The sequence below is a fragment of the Urocampus carinirostris genome, chromosome 2 (genome assembly GCF_059441175.1).
Source record: "Urocampus carinirostris isolate Australia breed hairy pipefish chromosome 2, RoL_Ucar_1.0, whole genome shotgun sequence".
NCBI lineage: Eukaryota > Metazoa > Chordata > Actinopteri > Syngnathiformes > Syngnathidae > Urocampus > Urocampus carinirostris.
In genome coordinates, this window is record NC_142350.1 from 60,926,838 (window position 1) to 60,941,829 (window position 14,992).

The 14,992-nt window shown below is 38.6% G+C and overlaps 1 protein-coding gene across 2 annotated transcripts in view; it reads right to left on the reverse strand.

Moving 5' to 3' along the window:
• Window positions 1–14,992, reverse strand: part of lmna (lamin A) — a 58,228-nt gene that overhangs the window by 15,693 nt on the left and 27,543 nt on the right. For both annotated transcript variants that reach the window (XM_088327392.1, XM_088327393.1), the window contains exons 3-5: window positions 4,579–4,735; window positions 2,760–2,885; window positions 2,514–2,684 (exon numbers count right to left, since the gene is read on the reverse strand). In XM_088327392.1, coding sequence (XP_088183518.1) covers window positions 2,514–2,684; window positions 2,760–2,885; window positions 4,579–4,735 — 454 coding nt within the window. The remainder of the gene's footprint in view (window positions 1–2,513; window positions 2,685–2,759; window positions 2,886–4,578; window positions 4,736–14,992) is intronic.

Genomic DNA, 14,992 nt, shown 5'->3' on the forward strand with positions numbered 1-14,992 from the left:
ACACTGACAGACGCTCCCCTACTCACAAAAAACGGTTGTTCGAACATTTTTTTTCGGGATTTTGAAAAATATCTGGACATTGCTGTGAATTAGATTTTGTATTGTTTGCACCTTTTTCCAAGTACAGGATATTACTGTAGTGCTTCTTTCCGCCGATACCGGCATGTGGCACTGTGAGAGGTCACCCAGCATCGACCCAGAAGAATCCGGCATCTACTTCCTAGTTCGTTTGTAAACATTCTATACTGTATCTGCAGCACGCTTAGAACTTTGATATTTTCATTGTTTAAAATCTCAATATGGTGAAAAGAAGAGGCGAGCCGTTTCTGAAATGAAAGTGGAATAAGAAAGCTTGATGCGGTTGAGAAAGTGGTTGAAACGTTTTTTTTTAACTTAACTTTTTACCACATAGGAGGACATCTTGAAGCGCATCTTCCAAAAGTAAGTTAAACTCAACTTTATTTATCTTTATAAAGCATATTATTTTATGAAATGTTATTTGTTTAATACAAAACAATACAGGTTACGTATTCAAGCCTTAAACATACTTAAATAAAACTTCAACATACAAAATATAGACCTGAAGCAACTTACGAACAATTCAACTTAATAACGATCGTCCGGAACGTATCTTGTTCGTAAGTCGGCAGCGTCTATAGGGCAATTGTGTTATCGCTGCACACTGCGGTTTGAGCCTTGTGTGAGCAGACAGAAACTCTAACAAGGCACCTCCAGAAGAGGGCGCTGTTTTCTTAATAAAGCGTGCCAATATAATTTACCCTCGTGTTGTGTTAATTTTAAGGATCATTTTTTGTACAGCTTCAATGGAAATATGAATAAAAACAAACTAACGTTTATTGTTTAGAGAAATCTAGGAGAAGTTAAATAAAATACTTCCAGGGGATTTAACACTACTGTGGCAACAAGACTGTTATGTTCTTTCAAAAAACAAAACTAGCACAAAAATGTCACTTTTTTAAAAAAAATCGAAAATCGCTTAAAAATTGCAATACTAGACTGAAAAACTACGATTACGTTTATTTAGACTTTTCGTTAGCATTTACAAATGAAGGTAAAGTGGTACCCCGGTCCTCACCTGCCTCAATGCTCGACCAAATCGGTGTTCGCCCCAAAAATGTGCGCAAAAAATGTTTCGATGCCAGAGACGGAATTCGGTGCCAAACCGAAAATAGCCGGGTCAAAATAGCCGAAAATAGTCAAATCGAATGAGATTTGGCGCGTAACGAGTGGAGCCGAGTTAGCCTAGCTTAAGCGCCACTTCTCTCCGGAATGAAGGGGTACGTCATTTTCGAAGTTTTTTTTTTCCTGGTTTGTGCTTTTGCGTTGCTTTTGAACATGGGTGCCAAGAACATAAACGATAAAGGGAAGGAACATTTTTAATGACAATGTCATGTCCCACTTAAGAATAATAGTGCAAAAGAGGAAGAAGCAGCTGACAATCGACAGGTTTCTTATTAAAAGAGAATAGGAAGGCTAAGCAGTAACTTTCCCACACCCATTCCTGTATGCTATCACAGCACTGTTCAAAGGTACGCAACAGATACAAAATAGTTTAGATTTCTTAATTTTTATGTTTATTTTATATCATGTACACATTTATGGTCTTTAATGTCGTTTAGATATGCGTTTTCTTATTATTTTAGGTATTTTCTTATGGGTGGAACGGATGAAAACACTTACCATTGTTTCCTATGGGAAAAATAATTTCGGTATTCAACCAAATCGTTACTCAACCAACAAGGTACCACTGTATAGGACACAGGTGTCAAACAGGCGGCCCGCGGGCCAGATCAGGCCCGCTAAGGGATTGAATCCGGCCCGCGAGACAACACGCAGAGAAGCGCAAGAGCAAAACAAGCTGCAGGTTGAAATATGTCATCTTGATGTTGCCAAAGCTAGGTGCCTCTCGCAAAGACGCTGTACTTGTATCTATTTATTTCTCTCTCTCTCTCTTTCTCTCATTTTCTCTTCCTTTGTTGCTCCTCGTCTCTTTCTCTCTCTGTGTCTTTTAACCTCTTTTGCTCGAACTTCCTTTTTTCCTTTTCTCTCTTTTCTCTTTCTACCCTTCGCGCTTTCTTTTCTCTCCTTCTGTCTTTCTATTTCTCTTTGGATTTCTTTCTTCCTCTCTGTTTCTTTTCCCCCTCTCTCACGACTTTTTATCTTTTGATTCTCAAGCTCTCTCCCTCTCTCTCTTTTTCTTTCTTTGTCCCGCCCTCTCTCCTTTTCCTTCCCTCTTTCTTTCATTTCTTTATCTCTTTTACTTTCTCTTTAATCTACTAGTCCGGCCCCTGAAAGAAAGTTTGTTCTATTGTGTGGCCCCCCGAGTTAAAATGAATTTGACACCCCTGGTATAGGATACGAGTTTTGGGCTAAGGCAAAGGTTAACAAATAGCTTTAGTCACAATTTTTTTAGGTATTCTCCAACACATTCCGTTATAAAGGCCTAGAAATGTCCCATCATGGACATCAGTCGGGGCCACGAAGCCGTTCACCTTAGAGTTGTAGGTCTTCTCCAGCTCGGCTTTGTAAATTGCCACCTGGTCCTCGTGCTGAGCCCTCAGCTCAGCCAAGGCCTCAGACAGTTTGCTCTCAAACTCCATCTGCCGCCCGCTGTCGATCTCCACCATACGAGACTCGTGGCGGCGCTTGGATTCGCGGATTTCCTGCAACACCGGATGCACATCGGTCACATGGACGACAAATAATGAGCAAGCGGTCAAGAGGACGGATGCCGGCACCTCGTTGTAGATGTTCTTCTGGAATTCAAGCTCTTCTTTCACCGTCTGCAGACGGTTCTCTGCGTCCACTCGGCGGAGCATCTCATCCTGAAGCTGGCGACGGGCGTCTGCCAGCGCGCCATCCAACTGAAGGAAAAGAAGAAGAACAAGCAATTTTATCAGTCATTTCAAGGAGAAACACAAAAGTTACTCTTCCAATACAGTAATCCCTCCTGTATTGTGGTCTACTTTTTGCATTATTGACACACTGCAGGTTTTTATCTTTTGTGTTCTGCGTTCCAATTGGCTAAGCCACGTGTGTCCAACTCATGGCCCACAAGACATTGCTGGGAGAAGCACAAGAGAAGATTGAGCTCCAGTTTTAAATATGTCGCCACTCACATATCGCCCACTGTAGCTCTATCTGTTATCTACCATTAATCAACCAGAAAACATTAAGGAAACACACCGCCGTTGTAATCTTCTTAAAATAATAAAGGTCAAGGAAGCGTTGTTTGAAGGTGCTGTCCGGAATTTGAAAGTTTTCTACTTGCTGACGCCATCTTCTGGCTGAAATCATCATTGCAGCCTCTGTCAAGCTGCTTGTGTGGCGCGTAGCAGCACGCGACTTTCTTAGACGCGCTTGGATAAACCGTTCTTTTTCTCATCTATTTCAAGCATGAATTCATCCTGGACACACAAAACCTCCTAAAGCAGAGGAAGATGCTTTCTATTTCCCAGAAAAGTTGGACTTCTCCACATGCTAAAGGAAGGTAATAGCATTTTTAGACCACATTTTTGTTTTCCCAATGAGATCCACATGATGGTGGAAAAATACAAATCTGAAGTAAAGTCCATCGTTTTTAGACATTTGGAATTGTTTTTATTATTTACAATCGGGAAGCTGCGAGTGCCGATTACAAAGCCGCAAAGGAATTATGATGCAGTAATTGCTCAAAGGGCTTCTGTTCTTGTTGCAAAAGAAAAGAGCCATCAAAAGCAGATAGGTGCTTGGTAAGTGGAAGAAAGTTGCTGCTTTTGTTGAAGTGATAGGTCCAAAAAGATCAGGTTTTAGATCAGAGGATGGTGTAATTATAACCTGTGCAGTCCTTCGAGACATCTTGTGATTAAGGGCTATACAAATAAGAGTGACTTGACAAAAATGGCTTGCCAAAGAAAAATAGCAAAAATAGATTGATAATATATCGTCACACTGATAACAATCAGTACATGATTCACTTTTTTGGAGCAAATTGAGATTTTTGCTTAAGTCAGGTTCCCATCGAAACCTGCTTCATCTGCACAAGTGCCCAAGTCGGTCAACAAATCGTATATTTAAAATAATTAATCAATAGTGCAATATACAAGCAAGATTAAGTTTAAATTTATAATTTGAGAGTTCGAAAGAAATGTTTACAAAGTACAATAATTTTATTTGTTAAACAGATACTTGTGCCTGCAAATTGGGTTTGTTTTTGGTAACAATGAATAACGGAGTATTCGATATATAAATAAATGAATAGTTAAATAAAAGTTTCTACTTTTCAGGTTTTGACTATCGCGGGACCAATTGGAAATGCAACCCCTGTGAAAAACGAGAGTTTATTACACACCTGTTGCTTAATGTGGGCCATAGGAGGCCTGCCAAACCCTAAAAATGCTCCCTTCGAGACTGATGTATGGCGAGACTTCAGGTTTACTGTATAATAAAACCGCAAATAAAAACCAGGACTGCAAAAAAGCATGTCATTTACAAGTAGAGCCAGTAGATGGTGCAACAGAATTGTTAACCAGCTGCTGTAGAAAAGTCTTATGACCAGCATGGCCGAGTTTTGGTTACCTTGGCCAGCTGAGCTTTGAGCTCCTTGATCTCCAGCTCCAGGGTGCGTTTCTCCCCCAGAGCTGTGCTCAGGGCAGCATCTTTGGAGTTGAGAAGGGCCTCCAGGTCTCGGAGGCGGGCCAGGGCTGCATCCAGGTCAGCCTCCTTTTTGCTGTTCCTGCAAGAACAAGCAACATTCGCTATGATGTCACCAGTATGACATAGTGGCTACACATGAAAAATTGACTGGGTGTACATGTCCTTTTTGCCTTTGAGGTACATTTCTAACATTTTTCCAAGCAACCTTATGATCCCGTCCACCATTTTTAAAGTGAGAGATCATCTTTGGGTTGCTAATATTATTCCCCAAGATCAGAGTTACAATAGTAAGTTTCTACAATGAATTCCCAACTTCAATACAAAGCAGGAACACAAAAACAGGATGCAGTTGCCAACATAACGCCCAACCTAATGACTTAATATCCCAAAAAGAAAGAATGAATGAAACTTTCTCGAATATGAGGAAAAAAAAGTATAAAACCAAAACAATGCTAACGTAACATGTCCGAAAAGGAATAGAAAGAAGCATATGCTTATTTAATCTTACCCCTTTGACTTACTTAATAATTGTGTCTTACAGCAAGATCTCTTGTGTATTTACATATGACAAACCATCACGAATATTCATATTTACAGTTTCTGTGGATGCATAGTAGCATCATCACCACCACCATTACTATTTTTGTGGTGTGTGCTGTCCATCACACAAAGTATCTGCGAACCTTCTGCAGGAACACCCATAGCTAAGTGTCCTGATCCGTGCATTGAAAGGATAATAAATGGGAACTTGAGCAAGATAGATACAGCATAAACACTCCCACTTGTCTGCCCCAACTATGAGTTGTGCAGTTATGTATGTTGTGTTTTATGTTATCGCTATGTGATTGTGATTTATTCAATTTTTTGTGTTTTGTGTTCTCACCATCATCACCAACCTTATTGTTTTGTTTATAAATATAGATCTAGAACGTAAAGAATTTGCATAATATAATGGTGACTGCAATATAACAATAACAACGTTCAACAAAAACAATAATCGGAGTTGATGATGATGACAACAATAACAGTCATGATAATAGTTATAAAAGTAATAATCTAAATTATTAGCTTGACCCATCTATTAACTGTATAAGGCATCTGCTCCAACATTATTTGGATACAGATAATACCAATAATAGTCACATACTGTTATAAGAATCCTCATCATCACAATAGTTATAATAATACCAGATTAGGCAAGGCAAGTTTATTTGTATAGGCAATTCAAAGTGCTTTACAGAAAGGGCAAAGAGACAGGTTAAAAACACACAATTACAGTTAAAACATAGAAGAATAGACATTGAAAATTTAAAATGTGTTTTTTAAAATGCTTTATAACCACAGATAAAACATAATAAAATCAATGAATTAAAATAAAAGTGAAGAGTGCAGATAAAACCCTTTCAGTTGTATGCACAGTTGAAAAGAGCTGTTTTCAGCCTGGACTTAAACACTGTCAGAGTAGACGCCTGTCTGACGTTAGTTATTAGTTTTACCCATCTATTAACTGTGTAATGCTACTTATCGCTAAATATCAGACACAAAGAATACAAGAGAATACAGCAGTTCATACAGAGGCACCTAATGCATGTGTTGCTGTGGTGTGAATTTTTGTTATTTTTATTGTCACTTATTTATTTAGCTTTGGATGTTAATTTTGCAGAAAACTTCTATCTAATCTAAGTTTTGGCTGATTATGAATAGAATATTAATCGACATAACTAATTTAATTTCTGTGTTTATTGTATTCCCAAAACAAAGTTATGTAGCCCCTGGGCTTGCCCCAATTTTAGCATTTTAGAGTGTTGAAACAGTTTATAATTGATGGTTCACAAAGAAAAATGGATGTCTATTTTTGCATTAAAAACAGCAGGAAATTAATTGGGAATGCGACAACCAACTCTATTTTTTCTCACTATAACTTGATATTTTTATTTGATGTTAATATTTAATGTGTAGCTTATTGGATGCTGCAGTTTATTCTCAATGCAAATATGTTTTGGCATCACTGTAATTAATTCCCCAACGCACAAAACACATTTAGAATAAACTTAAAAAAAAGAAAAAAAAGATGGTACAGTATGAGTTTAAAGGGACAGTGTGTGTTATTTGACAACTAAAAGTCGCTGTATGGTGTAGTGCAACCAAAAGCGAGTGCTAAACAGCATGAGGAATGCAGACCACAGTGACTCAGAGTGATCTTATTTTTTAGCCCAGCCTTTTGAAAATGTTTTGGGGACCCGGAGCAGCAACTTCCTTTAGGTGAGGCTCATTTCATATGAATTAAATGCATTTTTTTCTATCTTTTCTAAAAGAAATCATGTTTACATGACAGTTCATGTATTTTGCTTTTTTCTTCTTGTTTTTTTTTTAAAGAAGATTTTCTTGCAACCAGGTGGTGCTAAAGAATACACACTGTGCCTTTAAGAATACAACTGATGATTCATTGTCAAAAATCGATCCCTCCCCAGTGTTCCAAATTTCAAACAGTGTGTTCAAAAGTCTTTCCATCAATTTTACAGATTTATATTTCCCTTTTCCCCTTCTAGTGCAAATCATATGCTTGTTTTGACCGCACGACCGTAAACGCCTCACAGAGCTATTTTAACACATGTTCCACATGTGGCCATCAACATTCTGCAATTAGCCATAAATTAGATGCTAAGTGCTCATTAAGCTCCAGCTTCTCTGCGAGGGGAATTCATGTTTACCGCATGTGCGCCGATTAAGAAAAGACAACGGAAACAAGCTCCCCTTTTATTTCATTTTCTCCGAGGGTAAGAACAGCATTGGCTCTTATGGAGGACTTAGCGTGGCTTTAAGAAATAGCGCTGACATGGCCAGGACCTAAAGCACATGTGTCAAACTTCCGGCCCGCGGGCCACGTCCGGGCCGCCGTGTAATCATATCCGGCCCGCAAGACCATTTTACATTATTGTTATTAATGGCCCGTCAATATGAACAACGCCGTCTCATCCCTGGACATCATATTCTGACGTTTTAGTCACTGTACCTATTCCTTCATATATGACGTATACTATACTATATACCAGGGGTCTGGAACCTATGGCTCGCGAGCCAGATATGGCTCTTTCTATGAGTACCTATGGCTCAAAGACAAATTTAATTGCATGCAAATTTTCTCCATCTCGTTCAAAACTTAAGCCATTAATCCTGTTCAGATACACGCAAAACCAAACCAAATCTAAATTGCAATGCAGTACTTTTCAGAATATATAGGGCACGTTTTCACTACGATTTACAGTCAGGGTGTAACACAAAAAAAAACTCGTTTTGGCTGTACAACGCTAAAGAATCCTTTATATAAAAGCTCACTATATAATCTGTGTTCAGTGTTCAGATACTTTTTGATGAATCCACGGAACAAATTGTAAATACGCCAAAACACCGGAAGAGAATTTAAAGTTATTTGATTGGGTGAGTGGGAGGGATGGGTGGAGCTATGCAAAAAGTGCAAGCACTCCCTCCCATCTCTCGTCCTACGCCGTCTGCGCCAAGGGTAAGCACATCAGGTTCCCTGTTCTCAGAATGTTGTGACGTTTTTACAAAATAATTTGTGTAGCATTGTCATATTCATACTTTTGACAGGAGATATATTAAGGAGAGCAAAACCTTTTGGGATATTTAAGTTTTTTTTAATATATACATTGACATAGGAGCAAAGGAATTTGAATGTTATTTTAATGTTAAGTTGTTTAAGTTAAGTTCTAAGTTGTATAATTTAACAAGATATTTTTATTCACAGCAAAATAATAAATATTGTACAAGTGATTTAAGGTTGAAAATTTAATATTCTTGTCTGTTTTTATTCATATTTATGTTCCAAAAACATTCAGTTTAAGTGTGTTCAATAAATGTTTATCCTGGTTGGCCCGCGACCTTAAGTGTGTTTTGAATTTTGGCCCCTTGTGCAATTGAGTTTGACATCCCTGACCTAAAGAGACTAAGCTATTATCAAGCGGTATGCTAAAATCCTCAGAGTTAGATTGTTTTTATGTGTTGAATCATTTTGATCATCTGTTACATTAGCAGCAGTGTCGGGACTAACATGCTATAAAGGAAAACGTTCCTGGGATGCAATTACTTTTCTCGGTAATGAGTACGGTAACACGTATCTCTTAAATTTGGTACTCAACTGTCGTTACTACATGAAGTGTTACTGCATTTCTCAAATGCAAATGGCTTGCAATGTTTTCCTACTGTTCTGCGTCATTTATATTGTCATATACAACCCACACATCACTGGCTAGGCGGTTTCATATGTACCTAAAAAGTACAACAAAATACAGTTACTGTGGCGCTGTCTTAAGCTCATTGTACGAGGACGCTGAAATTGTCCTCATGTAGATATTCTTCTTATTGTACAGTGCTGTTCAAAATAATAGTGCAATGTGACCAAACAGAATATCGATGTTTTTTAGTAAATTTTTGTATTGTTACATGCCAGACAAGTTACCAGTGGGTGCAATAGATTCCCAGAAAAGAATCAAGACCCACTCTTCATAATAGGCACGCTCTGAAGGCTGTGCAATAGGGCAAATACTTCAAAGTGGTGTGTTAAAAAAAATAGCAGTGTGGCAACGAATCAATTTTGGGGAAGAAAAAATAAACAGGTGTGAATCGAGTGTTGCCTATTGAAGGATGATAAAGCCAGCACAGGTCGAACATGCATTTTGGGTCGTTACAGACCCTGATCTGAAGAACAGCGTTCTTTGTTTAAAAAGTTGATTGGAGACGGAGGAACCTATCAATAGGTACATAAAAGGTGTTGGCTGTTCAGATAAAATGATCCCCAATGCCTTAAAAATGAGTAGAAGTACACATTGAAGACAGTGAAGCATGGTGGTGCAAGTATCGTGATCTGGGAATGTTTCTCCTACTCTGGTGTTGGGACGATTTATCGCATACCAGGGATCATGGATCAGTTTGTGTATGTCAAGATACTTGACGACGTTATGTTGCCTTAAGCTGAAGATGACATGCCCTTGAAATGAGTGTATCAACAAGACAATGACCCCTATACACACCAGTAGACGAGCAAAGTCTTGGTACCAAACTAATAAAATTAATATTATGGAGAGGCCAACCCAAACCCCAGATCTCAATCCAACTGAGAAGATGTGAGGTGAAAAATGGGTTTTGTAAAACAAAACCATGAATTATAAATTTAATTTCGTTTTATAAATAAATTATGGAAGGCCGATCAGCAATCATGGAGTGAAATAACAATTAAAAGGTGCAACAAGTTGGTTGACTATGCCACACAGATGTGAAGCAGTTACAAAAAACTGTGGTCATGCAACTCAAAATTGGGATTTCTAATCCTACCTTTTTTTGGAAATGCAATATAGTTTTGAGTTTGTAGAGTCAACAGCAGACACTGCTATTTTTTAACACAACCTTTTGAACTATTTGCCCGATTGGACAGCCAACGAAGCGTGCCTATTAAGAATGCTGGGTCTTGTGTTTTTTTTTGAGAATCTACTGCACATCTTGGTAACTTGTTTGTCACAAAACAGTAAGCAAATACAGTGGAACCTCGGTTTTCTAACGCCTCTCAGTTCGAACAAATCGGAGTCCGACCAAAAATTGAGAAATTCTTGCTTTGCTGTTCAGTCAAAAAATCGGAGTTCGAACGCCGGTAATGCGTGAGTGCGTACGCTAGGGTGCGATGGTGAGCTGCGTACGGGTGTAGATCACTCTTTTCGTCACCAACTGTTATCGCGTGCGGACGTGCTTTGATTTGCTATCGCTTTTAATATAGGTGTACAAAGTGTTTTAGCCCCTAATTATGCCGCCAAAGAAAGTCAGTGCAAGCAGCAAAGTTGCTACAGGTGAAGTGCGTACAACTATTGCATTTAAGAAAGAAATAATGGCAAAATATGAAGGAGGTGTGCGAGCGCCTTCTGCTGACCACCACAAAGGTAAGAAATCCTATTCATAATTCTTTTCTTTATCCTTTTTTAAATTTATTTTTACACGTTCATGTTAGCGTAATCTTTCGTACGGAAGATTACGATAACGCGAACGTACGATTAGCCTGGGTTAGCTTTAAGTTTACGTTAAACATTCAAGGTAAACATTCAGGGAGTTGGAACGGAGCCCAACATTGAGGGTGTTGGAACGGAGCCCCCTTTCCAATGAACCGCTCACCACTTGTTGTGGAGACCCGGGTGCTAAATGACTTGTAAACGACCTGTTTTTTTTTTATTTTTACACGTTCATGTTAGCGTAATCTTTCGTACGGAAGATTACGATAACGCGAACGTACGATTAGCCTGGGTTAGCTTTATGTTTACGTTAAACATTCAAGGTAAACATTCAGGGCGTTAGAACGGATTAAAACGATTTACATTATTTTTAATGGGAAAAATGATTTCGGTGATCGAACAAATCGGTTTTCGACCAGGGTTCTGGAACAGATTATGGTCGAGAACCGAGGTTCCACTGTATACTAAAACCTGAGATTTTCTGGTTAGTCACATTGCACTGCTATTATTTTTAACAGCATTGTATATACTAACCCTGTATGAAGAGGTTGTACAAGTTACAATTGAGTTTGAATGTTTTCACACTATCGGCACTAAAAGATATTAGCACAAATTGGTTGTTCAGTGGAAAAAGACTAAGAAATCAACATGTTGCCTTTGTTTGACGAAATGTTAATGGATGTGTCACTTGCAGTCAACAACACATTACTGTGAATTGCGTCCGTGTTAATTTGCGTGTCCTTTGATGCCACGTACTATTTAGATTGTGACTTTCGTCTGTGTGGGAGAGTGCGTAAGAGCTCTCCCCGGAGGCAAGACAGCCTGTTTATATCATCAAAGCCTGATTTGTGGAACAAGAGGTCCTCTGAATAAATAACTGGAATGTCACGAGAAAAAAACTGAAGAGGAAAAGCCAGTTTTGAAATTAGAACAGTGTCGTAAAACACAGACCACACACAAAAAGGTTTGCGGCCCCATGAACTTAAACAGAATGTCGGCCATTTTGGAGCAACCCTCAACAACATTCATGAACTAAGACACATGCAGACATCTACTCGTTACATTGATATTTGTTTTTAACTAGACAAGTTTTATCAAAATGATTTAGAACGCTCAAAATTAAAGCAAAATAATATATTAGGTGCTTGTTTTAAGCACGTAACTCTTTCAATGCCAGACGTTTCTCCCAAATGGGAAGAGACAGTGCCAGCCAAATTTTAAACTCATTTTGGTTCATTTTTAAAAGCCTACAGAACAAATAGTTTTGTAGTTATGTAGGCATAGTTCTATTAAAAGAAAGCTTCAACCCTCATCTTTCATTAGAAAAAAAAGTATGTTTCTACATTTTACCATTGATAGAAATGTTCAACTGTTTATATAGGTTTCATGAAAATATTCGTTTCCGTTGAGGTGTTCACATTATTTAGGTCACCATGGCGATTGTGTTCCTTCAGGTGCGCACGGAGCATCATACCTCTCTGACCTGACAATGGTACATTGTCATCCTTTTTTGAAAGGAGTTCTGTTACCCATTTGTCCATACTTCTCAAACTGCTTCAATGCGCCTACTCACTGCGTGTGACCGCCTACACACACACGGTCAGAGGAGGTAGGGGCTTCCTCGATGTCCGGACAAAGATCTAAAACAGCCACTAGGGATTGTTGTAGAATTTCCATAGTAGTAATTTTGTAGTAGGCTCGATAGCTTTTCCATACATTGTCTTACCATTTTAACCATTTTTGTTTGGTGGGCTGGATTAAAACGTCTGCGCATGTGGCCTGTGTGCCCTGATTTGCCCACCCCTGCTCAACAAGAAAGTCTAACCTAATACACAGCATGTATAAGAAATATACGTTTTTAGAGTTTTATTTTTGAGGAGTGTGGCATTTAGTGCAGGCAAAACGAGGTCTTAAAGTGGTTGACCTTTGTAACCAGAGTACCATGTGACAGTAGGTAGGTCCAAGAGGGGCATTATGGGAAATCGCGAAGAGAAAGAGGAGGAAAGAATAAAAGGGAAGAAATGTGAGGAGGAAGAGGAGGAATGTGCTGGCTCTCCATCCGGCCTCGGCAGTGACTCATAGGCAGCTATCTTTGTCCACCGCGCCAGCCACAAATGAAGTTTGCCGTCAGAAGCGGGAAGAAAATAAACTTCCTGCTTCCCCAAATTCGACCCAGTTTGTTTAGGCGTTCCCAGGGAAACCCAGGCCTCATCGTAAGGCCTACTGGCACCATGACAGAAAGAAGAGGGGAGAGACTCTCATTGTGGGGAATTTCTTAAAGTGACAGTGTGTATTCATTTACCACTAGATGTCACTGTATTACGTAGTGCAACTTAAAACTCGTGATACAAAGCACAAGGAAGAATACAAACTACGGAAACCCAAAGTGACAATTTTTCTTCTAGTTTGTTTTTTTTTGCCCAACTTTTTACAAGGTTTTTGTTTTTGGGAGTACACTTAGGAAAGATGGCGGACAATCTCAGCTTTCTCTAGGTGGGCCTCATGGTATTTTAAGTAAATGCATATTTATTGACTTATGGGTATTTAAAATAAATGCAAGTTTATATGATAGTTCAGGTATTTTTGCTGGTTATTCAAGCCATTTTTTTAAATAAAAGCTGTTTTTTATTTACCACTACGAGGTGATAAATGATACACAATATCCCTTTAAGGCCTTAATTTGCATAAACAAACTTAAAATATATAATAATTTTACCATAAAATATAATACAAACATTAAATATTCATGTACAATGTGAATGAAGAAAACAGACCTATTCAAAATTTCAAAAAATAGGTTTTACCCTGTGATTTAGGAAGCCTTACACTGACAAAAACAACGACCAGATGATGAAGATGCTGTATCCCTGTCAGATCAGGAGGCTTCTCCTGCTACTTGTAACCATGAAAAACCAATATTATATATTTCATGTAGGGAGCAAACCCCAACCAAAAAAAAAAAACAACCTGGAGAGGGATGGGCGCCCCCAGGATGTACTTGCCCAAGACACACCACAGTATGTGGTGCCCTGACGCCCCCAGTGCTCAAGGGAACAATGACTTTATACATTAACAAACATGTTTTAAGATTTCCAATGAAAAAAATGAAATGAAATCCTCAGAATATATTTAAATCAACTAAAAAAAGCAAAAGAACATTGAAAAAAAATTGTAATGCGTAGATACATTCTATCAAAATGTTAGCTACACAAAAAGTCTAAAATCCTGAAGTTGAAGATGACTTTAGGGATTTTGATTGAATTCCTTCAGTAAACCCTTCACGTTTATTCTGAATATCACCCCAAACACAATTTCTACAGCGTAAAACCAAATGACGGATGGAAAACCTCCCAAAAAAATGCAGCTAAGTCTCCAATAACTCATGACTTGATTCGGTTTACAAGTTGGACGCAACACAAATGAGATGTTAATTCAGTTCAAGACTGCCAGCAGCCAAAAGGGAAACCGGCACCAAGTCGCAATTATACCTGGCTCGTCCCCAAGTCGGGAGGCGCGACGCTAGCGCTGTTTGCAATGTCAGACATTTTGTAAATTTCCATATGGAGCACTGTGTATCTGATTTGATCAATATTATAACTGACTGAGATGTTGTGACCTTTAGATGTCAGTGTCTTGTTCAGTCCTCATACGTGTTACTAAATGCACAGTGTTGGTCATGATTCGGAATTTCAGTAGAGTGTGTGCGCTGTGGCTAGAGTCTGTGGTTTATGGACCGAGAACTAGTAGCTAGTTCTGTAGGTAACAAGTTTTTTTCTTCAAATGCCATTTTGGCGTTGGCTCTGATTGGCTGTGTAATACAATTTACGCAGTCACTTTGTCAAAATCTTGCCAAACGCGTCCTAACATTAAATTGGCAACGGTTTCAACAGCTTTAGTTATTTGTGCCTTTAGCTCACACACATCTCTTGTAATAGGGGGCATACAGACCAATCCTTTCACAAATCCCCACAAAAAGAAATCGAATGGTGTAAAATCTGCAGATCTGCGTGGCCAGAACATGAGATAGTTATTATTTCCAGACTGTCCAATCCATCTGTCTGGCAGTGTTGCGTTCAGAAACTGTCTGTAGCGAAATTTGGGTGGTCAATAAAATATTTTAACAAATAATCGATTGCCCAAAGAGTTTATTCTTTTCAAACTCATTTAGCATTTTTGGGAGCACCACATACATTTTTAGATCATTATCGTAAAACAGATGAAAAAAAGTTTTAGTTAATATGAAGGGTTGGCTACACACAACTTTAAGAATTATTTTTACAGTTTTTTGATAGTTCATAATACTTTAATAAAGACACACACATTCT